The sequence below is a fragment of the Somniosus microcephalus genome, chromosome 6 (assembly GCF_052327205.1).
Source record: "Somniosus microcephalus isolate GS21.2 chromosome 6, FLI_Smic_1.0, whole genome shotgun sequence".
Lineage (NCBI taxonomy): Eukaryota > Metazoa > Chordata > Chondrichthyes > Squaliformes > Somniosidae > Somniosus > Somniosus microcephalus.
The window spans coordinates 19,828,372-19,852,387 of record NC_140992.1 but is presented as its reverse complement, the minus strand read 5'-3'; the positions used below and the strand labels follow the sequence as shown (position 1 = coordinate 19,852,387).

General features: G+C 50.4%; 1 protein-coding gene across 1 annotated transcript in view; it reads right to left on the bottom strand.

Annotated features, from left to right (window-relative positions):
* Nucleotides 1-23,059, bottom strand: part of LOC147115516 (glutamate-rich protein 6-like) — a 56,047-nt gene extending 32,988 nt beyond the window's left edge. The window contains exons 1-4 of the mRNA XM_085989812.1: nt 22,668-23,059; nt 19,935-20,010; nt 13,406-13,539; nt 7,442-7,527 (exon numbers count right to left, since the gene is read on the bottom strand). Of these exons, the coding sequence (XP_085845938.1) occupies nt 7,442-7,527; nt 13,406-13,539; nt 19,935-20,010; nt 22,668-22,761 (390 nt within the window). The 5' untranslated portion in view covers nt 22,762-23,059. The remainder of the gene's footprint in view (nt 1-7,441; nt 7,528-13,405; nt 13,540-19,934; nt 20,011-22,667) is intronic.
* Between the last annotated feature and the right edge of the window lie 957 nt (nt 23,060-24,016).

The following is a 24,016-nucleotide window of genomic DNA, read 5'->3' as shown; positions in this document are numbered from 1 at the left end:
CATGCACCCTTACCCATTCCCTCTCTCTCTATGCTCACATTCACATAACTATTCCACCATGCAGCCCTCACACTCCCTATCACTCTGATGCTTGGAACACAACTGACAACACACAGGGAGGGCCCTTGGTCTTGCAACCTCACGCCATCTTTGTCTCCTTCTAAGTATCTGTGCTATGCAATCTCTACACTCACTCCTTCATTCTCACTCAACCTCCACTTGTCTCCCTCATTGCAGGAAAAGAGAGCTCACAACAAAAGAGAGCGAGCCAGGACAGGAGGAGGGACAGCCTCATTAGCCCACCTCACCCCCTGGGAGGAGGCTGTCCTGGAAATTATGGGCATTGAGGATGATTCGCGCATGGGGGACGGACAGACGGGTGCAACACAGCAAGCTGGTGACAGAAAAGTTTCCCATCTCTCTCTTTGACATTGCATGAGTCGCTGATAATGATTGTGAAGCTGTAACAGATGGACTTATGAGCATCTGCAAAAGGTTATGTGTATGTAGCCTTTGCATCACATCTCTGACTCCTTCCTTTACTCCCCCACAGGACCATCACAAGCATCCGTCCCCCCTAGCCAGGAAGAAGAGGCTGAGCAGCCAGACTCCTCAGAGGAAGCTGCAACCTCTGAGGGCGCAGCGTCACCAGAATTCAGCGCACCCAGCACCAGCGCAGACATTCACACCTCGGTGGGACCTTCGGGACATAGAGTAGTGTTGTCACCTGGTATATCACAGCTCACAAGTGAGCATCAGCAGATTGTGGAGACAGGGGCAGCAGTGAAGAGTCCTAGTCGGAGGGCGCAGGACTCTGCCAGCTTGGCTCAGCAGCATGTCGACCCTCTGCCTCTGGGTCCATCCATAAGATCAGAGGTGATGGAATCCAGGCACAGATGCAGGAGTCTCTGGCAGGTTTTGTCTCTAGGGTCGCGGCGAGTGTGGAGCGAACGGAGGAGTCCATAGCGAACATGAGCAGATCCTTTGTGGAGTCATTGGCGCATGAACGCATCACCGCGGAAAGGATGGCTACCTCTGTGGAAACGATTGCTACCTCCGTGGTAAGGCTGGCTACCGTACAGGAGAGGATGGCTACAGTAGAGGAGAGGAGGGCTACGGCCATGGAGGAGCTTAGTCGCCAGGGTATGGAAAACATGGTCATTGAAAGTACTGAAGTACAAAGGGATCTGGGGGTCCTGGTGCACGAAACTCAAAAGGTTAGTATGCAGGTGCAGCAAGTGATTAAGAAGGCCAATGGAATGTTGGCTTTCATTGCTAGGGGGATAGAATATAAAAATAGGGAGGTATTGCTTCAGTTGTACAAGGTATTGGTGAGACCGCACCTGGAATACTGCGTACAGTTTTGGTATCCATACTTGAGAAAGGACATACTTGCTCTCGAGTCAGTACAAAGAAGGTTCACTCGGTTAATCTCGGGGATGAGGGGATGGACATATGAGGAGAGGTTGAGTAGATTGGGACTCTACTCATTGGAGTTCAGAAGAATGAGAGGCGATCTTATTGAAACATATAAGATTGTGAAGGGGTTGGATCGGGTGGATGCAGGGAAGATGTTCCCGATGATGGGTGAAACTAGAACTAGGGGGCATAGTCTTAGAATAAGGGGCTGCTCTTTCAAAACTGAGATGAGGAGGAACTACTTCACTCAGAGGGTGGTAGGTCCATGGAATATGCTGCCCCAAAAAGCTGTAGAAGCTACATCATTACATAAATTTAAAACAGAAATAGACAGTTTCCTAGAAGTAAAGGGAATTAAGGGTTACGGGGAGCGGGCAGGAATTTGGACATGAGTCTAGGTTCGGATCGGTCATGGCCCTGTGGGTAGCGGAGCGGGCCCAGGGGCCGTGTAGCCTGATCCTGCTCCTATTTCGTGTGTCTAATTCTGTTAGATTCAGGAGATGGCTCTGTGATAGTGGATTGGCGGTTAGGATCAGATCAGCCATGATCTTATTGAATGGCGGAGCAGGCTCGAGGGGCCGATTGGCCTACTCCTGCTCCTATTTCTTATGTTCTTATGTTCTTATGACCCATGAGAGGGAGGTTGGTGGCATACCTCAAGGAAGTGGGAGCTCCTCTCCAAGCCACTGCAGAGCTCTCGGACAGAGCCCCACCGGAGTCCACACCCAAGTGAGATAGACGTCTCAACCCCTGCACAGCCGCACGAGCAGCAGACTGTTGACAAGCCCTCACAGGCTCGCAACCCCAGAGGACGCCTGCCAAAGGTGTCGAGACAGGAGCAGCAGGAAAGTGAGCAAGGGGCCTCCACATCTGCTGAAGCCACAGGGGAAGCACTACGTAGGAGCACGCGTAAGAGGAAGATAAAGCACAAGTAGTCACAAGGGTAGTCACTTGGGTAAAATTTTGTGTTTAGTGTAAAAATGCCATCACGTCATAATTGTACATAAAAATTCTGATGGCAAATGTTGCAGTTGTGGCGTCTGTCATTTCGCTATTGGGACTTCCACATTGAGGCCTTAGGAATACTTGCAACTGTCAGTATGGTGGTCGGGGTGCTAGGAATCCTCTGGTTCTTGGACATTGTCAATGCTCTGGTAAGAAGCTGCGAGGCAAAAGTGTTTGATTGACTAGGCTAAGCAAATCTGGCCAGGATGAGTGCGTTCCTTGCATCCCGGGCAGCAATGTTCTCGCGTAATGCTGCCGCTGGTTGATGGGCCTCTGCAGGATGTTCGTTTTCGCCCTCCTCCTCCTCCTCCTCATCTGAGGAGGATATGTGAGGAGCCATTTGGTCCTCAGGAATCTGCAAGCCACGACGCTGTGCCATGTTGTGAAGTGCACAGCAAACCACGACGATTCTGGAGACCCTGGCTGCTGATTACTGCAGGGCTCCACCTGATCTATCCAGGTATCTGAAGCGCATCTTCAGCAAACCGATGGTTTGCTCGATTATGGCTCTGGTGGACATGTGGCTGGAGTTGTAGCTCTCCTCAGCTTCGTTGGATGGTCTCCTCAATGGCGTCATCAGCCACGTCCTAAGGGGATAGCCCTTGTCTCCAAGTAGCCATCCGTTAAGTTGGTCTGGCGGACTGAATAGTGGAGGCACACTAGACTGGCGCAGTATGAAGAAGTCATGGCAACTGCCAGGGTACATGGCACAAACATGCAAAATTTCCTTCTTGTGGTCACACACCAGCTGAACGTTAAGGGAGTGGAAGCCCTTGCGGTTGACAAAAATACCTGGATTGCGATGGGGTGCCGTAAGGGCCATATGTGTGCAGTCAACGACGCCCTGCACCCTTGGAAAGCCTGCCAGATGAGCTAATCCAACTGCTCGCACCATGACACTTGCTCGATCCTTGGCGAAATGGATGTGATTGTGCGCGAGGGCAAAGAGGGCATCGGTTACCTACGTGATGCAACTGTGTGCGGCCGCCTGGGAGATGCCGCTGATGTCTGCTTCTGATCCCTGGAATGAGCCTGAGGCAAAAAAGTTGAGTGCGGTGGTGACTTTGACGGCCACTGGTAATGCTTGTCCACCTGGTCCTCTGGGCAGCAGGTCTTGCTGTGGCATTGCGCAAATGTCAGTCACTGCCTCTCGCAAAAGTCGGAGCCGCCTTTGGCACTGCTGCTCAAACATGTTGAGATAGGTGACCCTGCGTCTGTAGACCCTGTTTGGGGGGTATCTCCTGCGCCGACGGGCTTCCAGGCGCCGGCCCCTTCTGGCCTGTGCAGCCTCAGGTGAGTGAGCAGCAGCCTGGCGCTCCTGCTGCTGTTGCTGGTGCTGCTGCTGTTCCTGGTTCTGCTGGTGCCGCGGCTGGTGCTTGAGCTCCTCTAATGCCCAGATGGGAAGGAAGTAAATGGCTCCCATGCTTCTGGTATATGCCTCAGTTGAGGAAGCGCTGAGTGAAGGTGGCGAGAGGGGTTTCCCAGGAAGCCACACTGGAGATGGGTGTGAGGCTCCAACCTTCCACAGGTGTGGTTAAGTCTTCTAAAAGTTGCCCCAGACCTGAGACCACTAAGTCCTGCCACCTGCAAATGATGGCTGATCAAATCTCCTCTTTAATGGTTGACCTGCAGTTGATAGTCGGCAATCCAATAGTGCTCCCGCCAGGTTTCACATTCGTGTTTCCCACCAGGAGTGTTTTACGTGGGAAAAGGGTTAAATTTGCAAGGGCCTTTCAAAATAGGATTATAGATCCCTACCAGTGACTCTACAATCAATCAACATTAGCATATTATCCTCCCTTTGTCTGACAGAAACTAAGGGAGCAATTTTAACCGAGCACATTGGGCGGGAATCCCATGGGATCGGGTGGAACGCTGGTTTTACACCCCGCCCAATATTGCTCCCCATTGACTTTATGGAGAGTAAAGTTGGGTGGGGTGTGAAACTGGCATTGTACCCGATCTCTTCGTTCCCCGACAGGCAGGTTAGTGTAAATTTGCCCCCTAAGAGTCAGCCACACATTAATTGACCTTTGCCAGCCAGAGCAAAATACATATTTTCCCTGCAGAAACTGCCCATAGAAACTGCAATTAACCCTGTGTGTACTGTTACATAGAAACATAGAAGATAGGAGCAGGAGTAGGCCCTTCACCTACATTGGCTCCCGGTTAAGCAACGCCTCGATTTTAAAATTCTCATCCTTGTTTTCAAATCCCTCCATGGCCTCGCCTCTCCCCTCCCTATCTCTGTAGCCTCCTCCAGCCCTACAACCCCCCGAGATCTCTGCGCTCCTCCAATTCTGGCCTCTTGAGCATCCCCGATTTTAATCGTTCCACCATTGGCGGCCGTGCCTTCTGTTGCCTGGGCCCTAAGCTCTGGAATTCCCTCCCTGAACCTCTCCGCCTCGCTATCTCTCTTTCCTCTTTTAAGACGCTCCTTAAAACCTAACTCTTTGACCAAGCTTTTGGTCATCTGCCCTAATATCTGCTTATGTTGCACTGCAGCAACTCGCCAAAGGTTCTTCGGCAGCACCTCCCAAACCCGCGAACTCTTCCACCTAGAAGGACAAGAGCAGCAGGCGCATGGGAACACCATCACCTCCAAGTTCCCCTCCAAGTCACACACCGTCCTGACTTGGAAGTATATCGCCGATCCTTCATCGTCGCTGGGTCAAAATCCTGGAACTCCCTACCTAACAGCACTGTGGGAGTACCTTCACCACACGGACTGCAGCGCTTCAAGAAGGCGGCTCACCACCACCTTCTCGAGGGCAATTAGGGATGGGCAATAAATGCCAGCGACGCCCAAATACGAATTTTTTAAAATGTGGCTCAGCGTCAAATTCTGTTCGATAACGCTCCTGTGCAGCGCCTTTGGACGTTTTACTACGTTAAAGGCGCTATAAAAAATACAAGCTGTTGTTTGTTTGTTGTTGTTGGAAATGCCGGATAGTGATTCGGAATGTAATGTAAACCCTTGGAAGACTTTCTCCTCCCTACTCGGAGAGCGCTTGTGCTAACCGTAACACCTCTTCCACTGCCCCAGCTGGGAAAGGCTAACTCAACACGGACCAGGGACTAAACCTGCGGCCTTCCTGGTCAGTATGGCTGAGCCACTGGGGGGGTGGGGGGGAGTTCAAATTTAACCAGCTCAACGTGGCTGTCGGCCTGGATAGAAAATCAGATCACAGAGAATAATTAATGAGGTGGTGGCGTTTGACCAATGATGCCAAGTGAAGATGTTGCAGAAAATCTCATTACAAGGAAAGTGACCAGCAGTTGTTTTTTTTCCTTTTTTTGCTGACATAGTTCTGGAGCATCTTTAAGTACAAAATGATGAAATCCCGTGTCACGGAACTGGGGCTACGTGGATAGATCTGAATGCGGGGACCGTGTAGTAGGCACTTGATATACCTATCAATTCATCCAATGAAAAGCGACGAGTTAAGATAGTAACTATAGGTTTTTATTGGCTAAATAACAGAGCCCACCCACGTGGGTGATCGGGTCCAACAAGGAGGAATACCAGCCAGTCGACCACCTTTATACCTGGGCAAGCAGGCGGAGCCATGGGCGGAGTCAGCTGTGGTCAGCCCAGGTATAACAGCGTGACAAGAGGTGACCTTGTGTAGTGACACAACAGTGTAAACAGTGATAACCATAGTGTAACGATAGTGAACGATAAAAGTGGTTTACCACAGCACTCTGTAGGTATTTGAGGGTAGATGGGCCATTCTGAAAAAAGGTAATAGAAACATAGAAGATAGGAGCAGGAGTAGGCCATTCGGCCCCTCGAGCCTGCTCCGCCATTCAATGAGATCATGGCTGATCATCCAAATTCAGTACCCTGTCCCTGCTGTCTCCCCATATCCCTTGATCCCTTTAGCCTTAAGAAATATATCTAATGCCTTCTTGAATATATTTAATGAATTGGCCTCAACTGCCTTCTGTGGTAGAGAATTCCACAGGTTCACAACTCTCTGGGTGAAGAAATTCCTCCTCATCTCAGTCCTAAATGGCTTACTGATATACCTTAAATAGCTACAGAGACTGGTAGTTATAACTCAAACAGTTGGCTTTTAATAGCTTAGAACTGGACAGAACAGAACACACATGTTAGCCTTCTGACCAGCTTCTCAGAAGTGAACTAGGAGGCGGAGCCAGGGGCGAAATCAGATCAGGACAATCAATGGCACAGCAGAGTGGTATACAGTACATCAGCATTCCTGGCCAACCAAGAAAACAGCAGGGTTACAATAGATTACAATAGGAAACTATACACAGGTAGAATAAGGTATATACTTATAAGACTTATTTCACCACACTTACCCCTTATCCTTAGACTGTGACCCCTGGTTCTGGACTCCCCCACCATCAGGAACATCCTTCCTGCATCTAGTCTGTCCAGTCCTGTTAGAATTTTATAAGTTTCAATGAGATCCCCTCTCATTCTTCTAAACTCTAGCGAATAAAAGCCTAATCGACCCAATCTCTCTTCATACGTCATTCCTGCCATCCCAGGTATCAGTCTGGTGAATCTTCGCTGCACTCCCTCCATGGCAAGAACTCCCTCCATAGAATGTGCAGCCTGTAGTGTATCGGGGGGAGGATTGAGCATATCTGAATCAGTTCATGCTACATAGAGCCTAGGTTGCATTGAAAGACTGGTTGATCTGAGGGAGTTCATGGCTTTGGCACTCTGTAATCTGTCAGGGAATGATCTGAAGGAGCGCACAGCATGTGAAAACCTGCACTATACTGATGATAGATGTCTTAATTTGAAGGGCACAATGTGGACAGCCTGCACTATATTGGAGGTCAGATGTGTTGATCTGAAGGAGCGCACAGCATGTGAAAACCTGCGCTATACTGAGGATCGATGCATCAATCTGAAGGAGTGCATCACAGATGCAGTCTGGACTATACTGAGGATAGAAGGATCCAAAATCCCTTTATTCTGCAAGAGTTTTATGCAAACACCCTGAAGCGCCGAGCAGCAGTCAGTCACATTCCATACCTCAGAACGAACAATGTGGTCCCCAAGGCTCCCTTTTGAGGTAGAGTCACTGCTGTCATCTCCCAGGATTGAATCAGTCTCTTTATCTGAAATCAATACAGAACAATAAGTGGTCCAACCTCTGTTTCCCAGGGAACGTTTTTCTCTCCGACCTGGGATATGTTTTACTAGCATTCGACATCTTGAGCAGCGTAATTCAATGAGGCTGTCCGGCTGCACTTGAATCTTCAGTTAATTTATGTATAAACCTAAAAGCAGAAGTGTTTTAAAAATCTGTTTGCGACTGCAGTAATCACCACACAAGCTAACAGGAGCAACGCTCCCTCCCTCCGAGAAACTCCAGTATGATCTGGATAGGTTGGGTGATTGGGCAGATGCATGGCAGATGCAGTATAATGTGGATAAATGCGAGGTTATCCACTTTGGTGGCAAAAACAGGAAGGCAGATTATTATCTGAACGGCAATAGATTGGGAGAAGGGGAAGTGCAACGAGACCTGGGTGTCCTTGTGCACCAGTCGCTGAAGGTAAGCATGCAGGTGCAGCAGGCGGTTAAGAAGGCAAATGGTATGTTGGCCTTCGTAGCGAGAGGGTTCGAGTACAGGAACAAGGATGTCTTGCTGCAGTTGTACAGGGCCTTGGTGAGACCACATCTTGAGTATTGTGTGCAGTTTTGGTCGCCTTATCTGAGGAAGGATGTTCTTGTCATGGAGGGAGTGCAGCGAAGGTTCACCAGACTAATACCTGGGATGGCAGGAATGTCGTATGAGGAGAGATTGGGTCGATTGGGCTTATACTCGCTGGAGTTTAGAAGAATGAGAGGGGATCTCATTGAAACTTATAAAATTCTAACAGGACTAGACGGACTAGATGCAGGAAGGATGTTCCCGATGGCCGGGGAGTCCAGAACCAGGGGTCACAGTCTAAGGATAAGAGGTAAGCCATTTAGGACAGAGATGAGGAGGAATTTCTTCACCCAGAGAGTGGTGAGCCTGTGGAATTCTCTACCACAGAAGGCAGTTGAGGCCAATTCATTAACTATATTCAAGAAGGAGTTAGATATATTTCTTAAGCCTAAAGGGATCAAGGGATATGGGGAGAAGGCAGGGACAGGGTACTGAATTTGGATGATCAGCCATGATCACATTGAATGGCGGAGCAGGCTCGCGGGGCCGAATGGCCTACTCCTGCTCCTATCTTCTATGTTTCTATGTTTCTCCTCTTTACACACCCAGTTGAGATTAATGACGGGTCTGGAAATACGGCAGCGCCCTTAGGTATGCAAGTGCCACTGTAGTGTGCACATCTGAATCACTAGTACAAATCTATTTAACACTATTTTGTTATTGGAAAATGTGTCTGTGCTTTTGTTCGATGCTCACCCACAAAGAATGGACCGGTTACCGTGCCAGTGGCACTAACCATTTGGGCAAATTGGGTGCAACTACCAGATAGGCTTTGCCCATGGAAATTCAGGACAAAAAGCAGATTTCCCTCAGAGTGCATTAGCGATGCTGCAGGCACAGATATGGAGATCTGCAGCTTCTGCGAGCCAGTGAAACGCCAACTACAGGAAACTCTCTTTTTACCGGCACCTAAATAACCAGAAATCTCTCTTAACTGGCAAAATTCAGGAGTAGGTTCAGTTAAGTTTTACTTCATATTAGTGGCCGTGTAACCGGGGTTCCTGGATCTGTGGCCGTGTAACCGGGGTTCCTGCACCTGTTGCCATGCAACAGGGACGCCTGGATCTGTGGCCGTGTAACCGGGGTTCCTGCACCTGTTGCCATGCAACAGGGACGCCTGGATCTGTGGCTGTGTAACCGGGGTTCCTGCACCTGTTGCCATGCAACAGGGACGCCTGGATCTGTGGCCGTGTAACCGGGGTTCCTGCACCTGTTGCCATGCAACAGGGACGCCTGGATCTGTGGCCGTGTAACCGGGGTTCCTGCACCTGTTGCCATGCAACAGGGACGCCTGGATCTGTGGCCATGTAACCGGGGTTCCTGCGCCTGTTGCCATGCAACAGGGATGCCTGGATCTGTGGCCGTGTACGGGGCTCTCATACCTTAGTAAGTATACCCCTCTGTAATCCGGACTTTTTGATCAACCAGCAGCACGACGGTCCCGTCGGTGCCGGATAAGAAAGAGTTTCCTGTAGTGGTAGGTGCGTGCCACTGCAGGTGTGACTGTGTGTCACAGAACAGTGATGCCCAAATAAGGACTGTGCAACGTACATTGCCAATTTAAGGTCAGTTCTGGTCTCCATATAACAAAAAAATGGATATAGCGGCACTAGAGAATTTATAAAAATGATTTACAAGGATGAGGCCAGAACCGAGAGGTTATAACTATCAGGAAAGGCTGAACAGGCTGGGCCTCTGTTCTCTGGAAAAGAGAAGGCTGCGGAGTGACCGAATAGAGGTCATTAAAATTATGAAGGGCTTTGGTAGGGTAGATACAGAGAAGATGTTTCCACTTGTGGGGGAATCCAAAACTAGGAGTCACAAATAGAAATGTAAGGGGTCATTAATAAATCTAATAAGGCATTTAGGATAAACTTCTTTACCCAGAGAGTGGTGAGAATGTGGAACTCGCTACCACGGGGAGTGGTTGCGGCGAATAGCATAGATGCATTTAAGGGGGAGCTAGATAAGCACATGAGGGAGAAAGGAATAGAAGGCTATTCCGATACGGTGAGGTGAAGTAGGGCGGGAGGAGGCTCGTGTGGAGCATAAACACCGGCACAGACCAGTTGGGCCGAATGGCCTGTTTCTGTGCTGTAAACATGTAATATAATATAGATGGTTAGGTTAGTGATCATCACGCTGCAGACAGTCTTAGAGGGTACATAAACAGCCAGGTGTGTACTGTAGTGACCCCGATTTGATGCTGGGTGATAGCTGATGCTGTATAACGCCACATTGGAGGGTGGGGGGGATGGGGGGGATGCGGTTGCGGGGCTGGCGGATGGGGTGCTAGGGAGGGTTGTATCACAGCCCCATTTAATCGGTCAACCCCAGCCGAAATATTAACTTATATCAATAGAAGTACCTGAGGCCCCCGAGCTTGTCGATAGCTGGCTTTGGACTTTCCTCTCTAATCCTTGTGCAGGTTCGCCTCCTTCTTGAGGCGTGATGATAAAACATGGATGAGATTCAAGTGAACAATACGTCAAACTATATTAAGAGGCCAGAAAACAGATTCTGTAGGAAGTAATTACTGCATTATACTCAGGTCAAATTCCCTGCTTAGCTCAAGCTCTGTTTCCTCTAAACCCTTTCTGGAAACAGAATACAATTTAAGGATAAAATACCAGAGCACACCTAGCTTTTAGTTAAAGGATCTGGGACTTACATATATTTTACCAACTATGCATATTTTAGATTTTAAGCAGACTATCTAAGGGCAATAAATCTTTGCATAAAAAAAAATCGCTCCTTTGAGGAAGCATGCCAGAAAATTGCACTAAACCAATCATATCCTTGAGTATTTGCTAATATGTGGCTGAAAATCTGTGGGCCAGTGATCCCAGTATAAGTACCAGGATCCATCCATCAGCGAGTGGCAGGTGCTGACCCTGCCATAGTGAGTGGGGTCGGGGGGGGGGGGGGGGGGAGGGGAAGATCACCTAATTTAAGTGTGCCTGGCAGGGACCCAGAGCCACTTGGGGTCCACCTGGGTGGGAGAGGGTGGGAAATGCGGCACAAAGTACCCGGTACAAAAAGACCCTCATGTTGACCCCTTTGTAAGGGGGCAAATAAATAACCCCCTTTGTTTTTTTCCAGATCTTTGAGGGTTAAGGCCCCCCCCCCAGGCAGGGCCGAACCCTCAGGTGGTCCCATATACAGTAATGCGGATTAGCAGGCCATTACACCTGCTCTCACACAGTGTACGGGCTAGCCGCTCTAGAAAGAAAGACTTGTATTTCTATAGCTTTCATGACCACTGGACGTCCCAAAGCGCTTTACAGCCAATGAAGTATTTTTGAAGTGGAGTCACTGTTGTAATGTGGGAAACGTGGCAGCCAATTTGCGCACAGCAAGTTCCCACAAACAGCAATGTGATAATAACCAGATAAACTGTTTTAGTGATGTTGATTGAGGAATAAATATTGGCCCCAGGACACCAGGGATAACTCCTCTGTTCTTCTTCGAAATAGTGCCATGGGATCTTTTACGTCCACCTGAACTAGCAGCCGGGGCCTCGGTTTAATGTCTCATCCGAAAGATGGCACCTCCGACAGTGCAGCACTCCCTCAGTACTGCACTGGAGTGTCAGCCTAGCTTTATGTGCTCAGGTCCCTGGAGTGGGACTTGAACCCACAACCTTCTGACTCAGAGGAGGGTGTGCTGCCCACTGAGCCACGGCTGACACTATTACCGTGCCAGGGATGAGGGAAATACGAGAATCCCCTCATCCCCCGCTGCATCTCCCTTATGTTGGTGTCCATGTTTGGGGCGCAGGGGAGCTAGTAGCTGAGAGTGGTTTGCATCCGACAGCACCAATGTTATACGGCAGTCCTGCTGCCGTGAGAAAGCTCTATGCCTGTGTGGCTGCACTCCCAGATGGTAAATTGTGAATGTAGAGAGAGAGTGCAGGTGGGAGCAGATACATTCTAAAAATGTGCTTGTAAAAAAAAACCCTGCAACAGCTTGATACTGCCTGCAATTATACTCCAGTAAAGAAAGACTTGCATTTATATAGCGCCTTTCACAACCTCAGGTCATCCCAAAGCGCTTTACAGCCAATGAAGTACTTTTGATGTGCAGTCACTGCTGTAACATAGGATTTTAAAATGTTCATCCTTGTGTTTAAATGGCCGCACCCCTCCCTATCTCTCTAACCTCCTCCAGCCCTACTAGATCTCTGCGCTCCTCCAATTCTGGCCTCTTGCGCATCCCCGATGTTAATTGCTCCACCACTGGCAGCCGTGCCTTCAGCTGCCTAGACCCTGAGCTCTGGAATTCCCTCCCTAAACCTCTCCGCCTCTCTACCTCTGTCTCCACCTTCTAGACTGATTAGATGCAGGAAGGATGTTCCCGATGGTGGAGGAGTCCAGAACCAGGGGTCACAGTCTAAGGATAAGGGGTAAGTCATTTAGGACAGAGATGAGGAGGAATTTCTTCACCCAGAGAGTGGTGAACCTGTGGAATTCTCTACCACAGAAGGCAGTTGAGGCCAACTTATTAAATATATTCAAGAAGGAGTTAGATATATTTCTTAAGGCTAAAGGGATCAAGGGATATGGGGAGAAAGCAGGGACAGGGTACTGAATTTGGATGATCAGCCATGATCTCATTAAATGGCGGAACAGGCTCGAGGGGCCGAATGGCCTACTCCTGCTCCTATCTTCTATGTTTCTATGTTAAGCCGCTTCTTAAAACCTACCTCTCTGACCAAGCCCTGTCTTAATATCTCCTTCTGTGGCTCGGTGTCAAATGTTGTCTGATTAACAATCCTGTGAAGCGCCTTGGGAACGTTTTACTCTGTTAAAGGCGCTGTATAAATGCCAGTTGAAGTTTGATTGGGTGTGTCTTACAGGGACATTGTGTCAGGTTTATAAACAAATGTGCAAAGAAGCAATTGGGGATATAATGAGACCAATTTGTCACCGATCATCATTTGTAACCCTATCTTTTTGAGAGATCCACATGAAAAGTGTATCATAATAGTGCCGAATACAGTAGGAATTACAAGTACACACAAGGGAATGTATTGGAAAATAGCAGAGAAAAGCAAAAGAACTGTGTTCACCTGAATCGCCACTTTGTCCGAAATGTTACAGAGGAGGGAAATCTGTTCACTTAACAGGGTTTCTCAATTGTCATTTGCCTCTGTATTTTTTGGGGCGATGCACTCCTCCGTTACATTGAGGACAACGCGGCAATTCAGGTGAACACAGTTGTTTGCTTTTCACTGTCATTTTCCAGTCTTTGCTCTCAGAAACAGCGTAGCATCTTACCAGTTTTCTTGAGACTGTGACTAAGAAGCCAGCTGGAATCCGTCTGTGTTAGCGCCGGCATTAGTAGGGGCTCGTAAATACCAAGGCTTTCGGCAGACGGAGGGGCCAAAAGGTACTCACTGGTTTCGTCGGTCCTGATTGATGAAAATGTGAGTTAACAATTGCGTATCGCAAACTGACTCGGAACTTAAAGAGCAAATCTTCTGTTGTACGGAATTCACAGACTAATACCTTGTGCTGTGGTGGTTTTAAAACGTATCTGTGTGAGGGGAGGGTCCTTGAAATATTGATAAGCTCCCGGGGAACCATAGCAACTATCTGCCAACCCCTTGCAAATATTGATGGTTTCTAATAACTCAAAAACTGCAAACACTTCTAGGAACCCACAGCAAAAATTGACACTCTTTGGGACCCGTTAAAAATATTGACACAATCCTGGGAATTCTTCTTAGGCAGTCCCTCGGAACCGAGGATGACTTGCTTCCACATTAAAAATGAGTTCTCAGGTGACTGATGAGTCCAATGCGGGACCTACAGTCTCTGTCACAGGTGGGGCAGACGGTGGTTGAAGGGGTGGGTGGGTGGGGTGCTTGGGTTGACGTGCGCTCCTTGCGCTGCCTGCGCTTGGCTTCCGCTTGCTCCCGGCGAAGAGACTCGAGGTGTTCGGCGCCTTCCCGGATGCTTCTCCTCCACTTTGTGCGGTCTTGGGCCAGGGATTCCCAGGTGTCGGTGGGGATGTTACACTTTTTCAAGGAGGCTTTGAGGGTGTCCTTGAAGCGTTTCCTCTGCCCACCTGGGGCTCTCTTGCCGTGCCGGAGCTCCGAGTAGAGCGCTTGTTTTGGGAGTCTCGTATCGGGCATGCGGACGATGTGACCCATCCATCGGAGCTGATCGAGCGTGGTCAAAGCTTCGATGCTGGGGATGTTGGCCTGTGCGAGAACACTGACGTCGGTGCGCCTATCCTGCCAATGGATTTGCAGGATCTTGCGGAGCCAGCGTTGGTGGCACCTCTCCAGTGCTTTGAGGTGCCTGCTGTACATGGTCCATGTCTCTGAGGCATACAGCAGGGTGGGTGTCACTCCTGCTCTGTAGACCATGAGCTTAGTGCCGGGCATAATGCCCTGCAAATAATGATACATTCCCAGGGATCCCCATTAAAATGTCCAAAATGCGGGGGTAGGGGAAGGGTTTTAACAGGGAGCGAGTCTCAGACGGGTGGAAGGGGAGGCGAGGGGTCAAGCGTCCAACCTGTCTGATGTCATCGGCTTGCGGCCTGGCCTATTTTAACGCCTGGGCCTCATGTACATGCCGTCGGCCAGCTGCCTGCCCGAAGCGCGGGGGAAGGAGACAGATGGCTGGCTTCGGGCAGGTCAGCTCTGCCATTCTCTCCATAAACATCTCCGCCTCCCTCACTTCCTTCAAGATCCTCCTTAAAACCCAGCTCTTTGATACAGGCGTTTGATAAAGTGCCACATAATAGGCTTGCCAGCAAAGTTGAAGCCCATGGAATAAAAGGGACAGCGGCAGCATGGATACGAAATTGGCTAAGTGACAGGAAACTGAGAGTAGTGGTTGATTTTCAGACTGGTGTTCCCCAGGGGTCAGTACCAGGACCACTACTTTTCTTGATATATATTAATGACTTGGATGTGGGTGTACAGGGCACAATTTCAAAATTTGCAGATGACACAAAACTTGGAAGTATAATGAACAGTGAGGAGGACAGTGATAAGACTTCAAGAGGACATAGACAGGCTGGTGGAATGGACGGACACGTGGCAGATGAAATTTAACGCAGAAAAGTGCGAAGTGATACATTTTGGTAGGAAGAACGAGGACAGGCAATATAAACTAAAGGGTACAATTCTAAAGGGGGTGAATGACCAGAGAGACCTGGGGGTATATGTGCACAAATCATTGAAGGTGGCAGGGCAGGTTGAGAAAGTGAATAAAAAAGCATTTGAGATCCTGGGCTTCATAAATAGAGGCATAGAGTACAAAAGGTTAGGATCTGGAATGCACTGCCTGAGGGTGGTGGAGGCAGATTCAATCGTGGCTTTGAAAAGGGAATTGGATAAGTACCTGAAGGAAAAAAATCTGCAGGGCTATGGGGAAAGGGGCGAGGGAGTGGGATGAGCTGAAGTGCTCTTGCAGAGCTCGACGGGCCGAATGGCCTCCTCCTGTGCTGTAACCATTCTATGATTCTATAAAGCTTTTAGGCACCACTTCTAAAATCTCCTTCTATATAAATGAAAGTTTCTTTTGTCGGTGTCATTGTTGTTGTGGTTTACCCATCAGCAAAACTGTTCTTCAGAACGTACACACCCAAAACATCATAACCTGGCCTTTCTCTTTACGGATGCTGACTGAACTGCTCTGCAATTCAAACATTATCTGTTTATTATTTGTTTGTTTGCCTAGTTGGTACGAATTACCAATCCAATCCCACATTCATCAACTGTACAGATAAAACAGGAAAAAAATGTAATGCTGAAAGTCTGAAATTAAAAACAGAGAATAGCAGAAAGACATGGCCATTTAGTCAGCATCTGAATGGGGCAAAGAAAGAAAGAAAAAGCATGCACGTCTATCTTCTTCTTCTTAGGCAGTCCCTCGGAACCGAGGATGACTTGCTTCCACACTAAAAATGAGTCCGCAGGTGACTGATGAGTCCAATGCGGGACCTACAGTCTCTGTCACATGTGGGGCAGACGGTGGTTGAAAGGGCGGGCGGGTGGGTTGCTTGGGTTGACGTGCGCGCCTTGCTGATAGAGTCATAGAGTCATACAGCACAGAAAGAGGCCCTTCGGCCCATCGTGTCTGCACCGGCCATCAAGCCCTGTCTATTCTAATCCCATTTTCCAGCACTTGGTCCGTAGCCTTGTATGCTATGGCGTTTCAAGTGCTCATCTAAATGCTTCTTGAATGTTGAGGGTTCCTGCCTCTACCACCCTTTCCGGCAGTGAGTTCCAGATTCCAACCACCCTCTGGGTGAATTTTTTTTTCCTCAAATCCCCTCTAAACCTCCTGCCCCTTACATTGAAACTATGCCCCCTGGTTATTGACCCCTTTACTAAGGGGAAAAGTTCCTTTCTATCTACCCTATCTATGCCCCTCATAATTTTGTACACCTCAATCAGGTCCCCCCTCAGCCTTCTCTGCTCTAAGGAAAACAACCCCAGCCTGTCCAGTCTCTCTTCATAGCTGAAGCGCTCCAGCCCAGGTAACATCCTAGTGAATCTCCTCTGCACCCTCTCCAATGAAATCACATCCTTCCTATAGTGTGGCGACCAGAACTGCACACAGTATTCCAGCTGTGGCCTAACTAGCGTTTTGTACAGCTCCATCATAACCTCCCTGCTCTTATATTCTATGCCTCGGCTAATGAAGGCAAGTATCCCATATGCCTTTTTAACCACCTTATCTACCTGTCCTGCTGCCTTCAGGGATCTATGGACATGCACACCAAGGTCCCTCTGATCCTCTGTCCTTCCTAGGGTCCTACCATTCATTGTGTATTCCCTTGCCTTGTTAGTCCTCCCAAAATGCATCACCTCACACTTTTCAGGGTTAAATTCCATTTGCCACTGTTCTGCCCATCTAACCAACCCATCTATATCGTCCTGTAGCCTGAGGTTTCCCTCCTCGCTATTTACCACTCCACCAATTTTCGTGTCATCTGCGAACTTACTGATCATACCTCCTACATTCATATCTAAATCATTAATGTACACTACAAACAGCAAAGGACCCAGCACCGATCCCTGTGGTACACCACTGGACACAGGCTTCCAGTCACAAAAACAACCTTCGACCATCACCCTCTGCCTCTTGCCGCTAAGCCAATTTTGGATCCAATGTGCCAAATTGCCCTGGATCCCATGGGCTCTTACCTTTCACTGAAGTCCATGTAGACTACATCAACTGCAGTACCCTCATCCACACACCTAGTCACCCCCTCGAAAATTCAATCAAATTAGTTAGACATGATCTCCCCTGACAAAGCTATGCTGACTATCCCTGATTAAGCCTTGCCTCTCCAAGTGGAGACTAATTCTGTCCCTCAGATTTGTTTCCAATAATTTCCCTACCACTGATGTTAGGCTCACTGGCCTGTAATTCCCTGGTTTATCCCTACTACCCTTCTTGAATAATGGTACTACGTTAGCTGTTCTCCAGTCCTCTGGCACCTCCCCTGTGGCCAGAGAGGTTCTGAAAATTTGTGTCAGAGCCCCTGCAATCTCCTCCCTTGCCTCACACAGCAGCCTGGGATACATCTCATCTGGGCCTGGGGATTTATCCACTTTTAAGCCCGCTAAAACCGCTAGTACCTCCTCCCTCTCAATACTAATTTGTTCAGTTATATCACAATCCCCCTGCCTGATTTCTATGCCTACATCGTCCTTCTCCATAGTGAACACAGATGCAAAATATTCATTTAAAACTTCACCTACATCTTCTGGCTCTACACACAGATTGCCACTTTGGTCCCTAATGGGCCCTACTCTTTCCCTGGTTATCCTCTTGCCCTTAATATACTTATAAAACACCTTGGGATTTTCCTTTATTTTGCCCGCCAGTGTTTTTTCAAGCCCTCTCTTCGCTCTCCTAATTTCTTTTTTTAAGTACCCCCCTGCACTTTCTATACTCCTCTAGGGCTTCCACTGTTTTTAGTCTTTTGTATCTGCCAAAAGCCTCCCTTTTTTCCCTAATCTATTCTTGTATATCGCTTGACATCCAGGGTTCCCTGGGCTTGTTGGTCCCACCCTTGACTTTTACGGGAACATGTTAGCGTTGTACTCTATTTCCTTTCTGAAAGACTCCCACTGCTCTGATGTGGATTTTCCTACAAGTAGCTGATCCCAGTCCACTTTGGGCAGATCCTGCCTTATCATATTAAAATCGGCCTTCCCTCAATTTAGAACCTTTATTTCTGGTCCATCTTTGTCCTTTTCCATGACTACCTTAAATCTCACTATATTATGGTCACTGTCACCAAAATGCTCTCCTACTGACACTTCTACCACTTGCCCGGCTACATTCCCTAGAATTAGGTCCAGTACCGCCCCCTCTCTTGTAGGACTTTCTACATGCTGGCTCAAAAAGCTTTCCTGGATGCACTTTAAGAATTCTACACCCGCTAAGCCTTTCACACTCTGACTATCCCAGTTAATATTGGGGAAGTTGAAATCCCCAACTATTATTACCCTATTATTTTTACACTTCTTTGAGATTTGCCTACATATCGGTTCCTCTATCTCCCCCTGACTGTTTGGGGGCCTATAGTACACTCCCAGCAAAGTGCTTGCCCCCTTTTTGTTTTTAAGTTCTACCCATATGGCCTCATTAGAGGAACCTGCTAAGATATCATCCCTCCTTACAGCAGTAATTGGCTCCTTGATTAATATTGTGACACCCCCTCCTCTTTTACACCCCCCTCTGTCTTGCCTGAAGATTCTATACCCCGGAATATTGAGCTGCGAGTCCTGCCCCGCCCTCAACCATGTCGCTGTGATAGCAACAATATCATACTCCCATGAGCTCATCAACACCTTCAATTCCTCTGCCTTACTCGCAAGACTCCTAGCATTAAAATAAATGCCATCCAGCCTTGCCGTACTCCCTTGTGCCATTACATATTTGCTCTGCCTTCCAGGCTGACTTGGTTTTTCCTCTATATTTGGCTGTGCATCACCCCCTACTATAGCTCCACTCCGTAGCCCATCCCCCTGCCAAGTTAGTTTAAACCCCCCCCCCCACCCACAACAGTGCTAGCAAACCTCCCCGCAAGGATGTTGGTCCCGTTCTGGTTCAGGTACAACCCGTCCGACTTGTACAGGTCCCACCTTCCCCAGAAGCAGACCCATTGATCCAGGCTTCCGCTTGCTCCCGGCGAAGGGACTCGAAGTGTTCGGCGCCTTCCTGGATGCTTCTATAGCACCTTTCACGATCTCAGGACATCCTAAAGCGCTTTACAGCCAATGAAGTACTTTTTGAAGTGTAGTCACTGTTGTAATGTAGGAAACACGGCAGCCAATTTGTGCACAGCAAGCTTCCTCAAACAGCAATGAGATAATGACCAGATAATCTGTTTTAAGTGATGTTGATTGAGGGATAAATTGGCCAGGACATCAGGGAGAACTCCCCTGGTCGTCTTCGAAATAGTGGCCATAGGATCTATTACATCCACCTGAGAGAGCAGACAGGGCCTCGGTTTAACATCTCATCCGGGAGACGGCACCTCCGACTGTGCAGCACTCCCTCAGTACTGCACTGGAGTGTCAGCCCAGATTTTGTGCTCAAGTCTCTGGAGTGGGACTTGGAACCCACAACCTTCTGACTCAGAGGCGAGAGTGGTACCCACTGAGCCACAGCTGACACTACCAGTTAATACTGCAGGGAGACTGATTAAGAATTAACCTGCCTTCTCCCTTTCAGATCCTGACTGGCCTGCTGTGAATTTCCAGAATTTTCTGTCTAGAATTTAATTTGAATATCAAAGTAATATCTCCTGCTCTTGTATTCTTACCCAACATCAAGACTACAGAAAGTTGTAGATCCCTCCCGTGTGAAGCTTTTTAATATACTTGGAAAACCAGAAGAACCTGAAGAAGAAAAAAAAACTGTAGTAGATAAAGTGGTCAGATATGGCCACTGATGGGCAATCTCAATAAGAAACTAGACTGCTTTTGAATGGGAAAGACACACGTGGGCGGAAATTTGAATGGGCCGCGCAGTCCGTTAAAGGAGCCGCGCTCCCCCCCCAAAAAAATTACAGGGGACATTGCCCCCCACTCCAACACCCCCCACTAATCCCCCCACCCCATCCAAACCCCCGACCACCCCATCCAACCCTCCCAAACCAAACAACCCCCATCCAACCCCCCCAAACAACCCCCATCCAAACCCCCAAACAACCCCCATCCAAACCCCCCCAACCAACCTCCATCCAAACAGCCCCCCCACCGCCCCCATCCAAACTAAACAATCCCCATCCAAACCCCCCCACCCCATCCAAACCCCCCCACTAACCCCCCCACCCCATCCAAACCCCCCACTAATCCCCCCACCCATCCAAACCCCCCCACTAACCCCCCCACCCCATCCAAACCCCCCACTAATCCCCCTACCCCCCATCCAAACCCCCCACTAATCCCCCCACCCCATCCAAACCCCCCACTAATCCCCCCACCCATCCAAACCCCCCACCCCATCCAAACCCCCCACTAACCCCCCCACCCCATCCAAACCCCCCACCCCATCCAAACCCCCCACTAACCCCCCCACCCCATCCAAACCCCCCACTAACCCCCCCACCCCATCCAACCCCCACTAACCCCCCACCCCATCCAAACCCCCCACTAATCCCCCTACCCCCCATCCAACCCCCCCACTAACCCCCCCACCCCATCCAAACCCCCCACTAACCCCCCCACCCCATCCAAACCCCCCACTAACGCCCCCACCCCATCCAAACCCCCCACTAACCCCCCCACCCCACCCAAACCCCCCACTAACCCCCCCACCCCATCCAAACCCCCCACTAACCCCCCCCACCCCATCCAAACCCCCCACTAACCCCCCCACCCCATCCAAACCCCCCACTAACCCCCCCCACCCCATCCAAACCCCCCACTAACCCCCCCCACCCCATCCAAACCCCCCACTAACCCCCCCACCCCACCCAAACCCCCCACTAACCCCCCCACCCCATCCAAACCCCCCACTAACCCCCCCCACCCCATCCAAACCCCCCACTAACGCCCCCACCCCATCCAAACCCCCCACTAACCCCCCCACCCCACCCAAACCCCCCACTAACCCCCCCACCCCATCCAAACCCCCCACTAACCCCCCCACCCCATCCAAACCCCCCACCCCATCCAAACCCCCCACTAACCCCCCCACCCCATCCAAACCCCCCACTAACCCCCCCGCCCCATCCAAACCCCCCACTAACCCCCCCGCCCCATCCAAACCCCCCACTAACCCCCCCGCCCCATCCAAACCCCCCACTAACCCCCCCCACCCCATCCAAACCCCCCACTAACCCCCCCACCCCATCCAAACCCCCCACTAACCCCCCCGCCCCATCCAAACCCCCCACTAACCCCCCCGCCCCATCCAAACCCCCCACTAACCCCCCCCACCCCATCCAAACCCCCCACTAACCCCCCCGCCCCATCCAAACCCCCCACTAACCCCCCCCACCCCATCCAAACCCCCCACTAACCCCCCCACCCCATCCAAACCCCCCACTAACCCCCCCGCCCCATCCAAACCCCCCACTAACCCCCCCGCCCCATCCAAACCCCCCACTAACCCCCCCCACCCCATCCAAACCCCCCACTAACCCCCCCACCCCATCCAAACCCCCCACTAACCCCCCCACCCCATCCAACCCCCCACCCCATCCAAACCCCCCCACCCCATCCAAACCCCCCACTAACCCCCCCCACCCCATCCAACCCCCCACCCCATCCAAACCCCCCCACCCCATCCAAACCCCCCACTAACCCCCCACCCCATCCAAACCCCCAATAATCCCCCTACCCCCCATCCAAACCCCCCACCCCATCCAAACCCCCCCACCCCATCCAACCCCCACTAACCCCCCACCCCATCCAAACCCCCCACTAACCCCCCCACCCCATCCAAACCCCCCACCCCATCCAAACCCCCCACCCCATCCAAACCCCCCACCCCCATCCAAACCCCCCCACCCCATCCAAACCCCCCACCCCCATCCAAACCCCCCCGCCCCATCCAAACCCCCCACTAACCCCCCCCACCCCATCCAAACCCCCCACTAACCCCCCCACCCCATCCAAACCCCCCACCCCATCCAAACCCCCCACTAACGCCCCCACCCCATCCAAACCCCCCACTAACGCCCCCACCCCATCCAAACCCCCCACTAACCCCCCCACCCCATCCAAACCCCCCACTAACCCCCCCACCCCATCCAAACCCCCCACTAACCCCCCCACCCCATCCAAACCCCCCACTAACCCCCCCACCCCATCCAAACCCCCCACCCCCATCCAAACCCCCCACCCCCATCCAAACCCCCCACCCCATCCAAACCCCCCACTAACCCCCCCGCCCCATCCAAACCCCCCACTAACCCCCCCACCCCATCCAAACCCCCCACTAACCCCCCCACCCCATCCAAACACCCCACTAACCCCCCCCACCCCATCCAAACACCCCACTAACCCCCCCACCCCATCCAAACACCCCTCACTAACCCCCATGTTACCTGAGCTGTCCTGCTCCACCTGGGTATAACTCTCCTGGTCATCCTTGCCCTGGGTGACATTACTGCCCGTCTCCTCCTCCTCTCTCCGGCTCATGGTGCGCCGCCCGCCTGCTGTCTGAACACTTCCAGCACCCCTCACCCCGCCGCCACAGTAGTCGCTGCACACTGTAAACTTTAAACACCACTAGTAATATCCAGAACAATAATAGATCCTCTGCCCGGTTGGATGGGCCGACGGTGCCTCCCTTTGTTTCACAGAAGCTGCGCCGGCTCATTGTTGTGGCGCGTTGCCGTGGTGACGGGGAGTTCGCCCATTGGTCACTCAGTGGTTACAATCTCCCAATGTTGCCGATCCGGAGTCGGCACCACGTGGGCCTTTTCTCAATGACAATCCAACAGACAACGCCAGAAACAGGCCATTCGGCCCAGCTAATCTGTGCTGCTGCTTGATTGGCACCTCATCTGCAGCGCTTGTCTCACCTCCTGACTCCCCAAAGCCTTTCCACCATCTACAAGGCACAAGTCAGGAGTGTGATGGAATACTCTCCACTTGCCTGGATGAGTGCAGCTCCAACAACACTCAAGAAGCTCCACACCATCCAGGACAAAGCAGCCGGCTTGATTGGCACCCCATCCAATACAATAATACAATACAAATCGCTTTATTGGCATGATAAGGTACATCTTATGTTGCCAAAGCATCAAAATACATTTATGGTTGAACACATAAACGCGGTTCCATTCATACAGTGTATAAACAGGTATATCCCTGAGTTTATAAATATATTTTCGCCTTGTTTATATATACTCTTGTCTTAGTTTACTGGTTGTCCCTCTGTTCATGGCAAGCTGTAACATAGTGTGCCGCCAGTGTTACACAGCTTCTCTCCTCCCCCAGTAGGAATGGGAGTTTTTGGTTGTCAGTCAGATTTCCGAATTCAGGGCATATTTGTGAGAATTTTTGATAGAAATTCTCTCTGATGCCCTGATATTTTCCACAGGCTGTGAGGAAGTGCATCTCTGTCTCAACTACTCCCTGACTGCAGTGAGAGCATATCCTGTCTTCTCTTGGCAGCCTGGTCTACCACCTTAAATATTCACTCCCTCCACCACCGACGTACCGTGGCTGCAGTGTGTACACCATCTACAAGATGCACTGCAGCAACTCGCCAAAGGCTTCTTCGGCAGCACCTCCCAAACCCGCGACCTCTTCCACCTAGAAGGACAAGGGCAGCAGGCGCATGGGAACACCACCACCTCCAAGTTACACATCATCCTGACTTGAAAATATATCGGCCGTTCCTTCATCGTCGCTGGGTCAAAATCCTGGAACTCCCTCCCTAACAGCA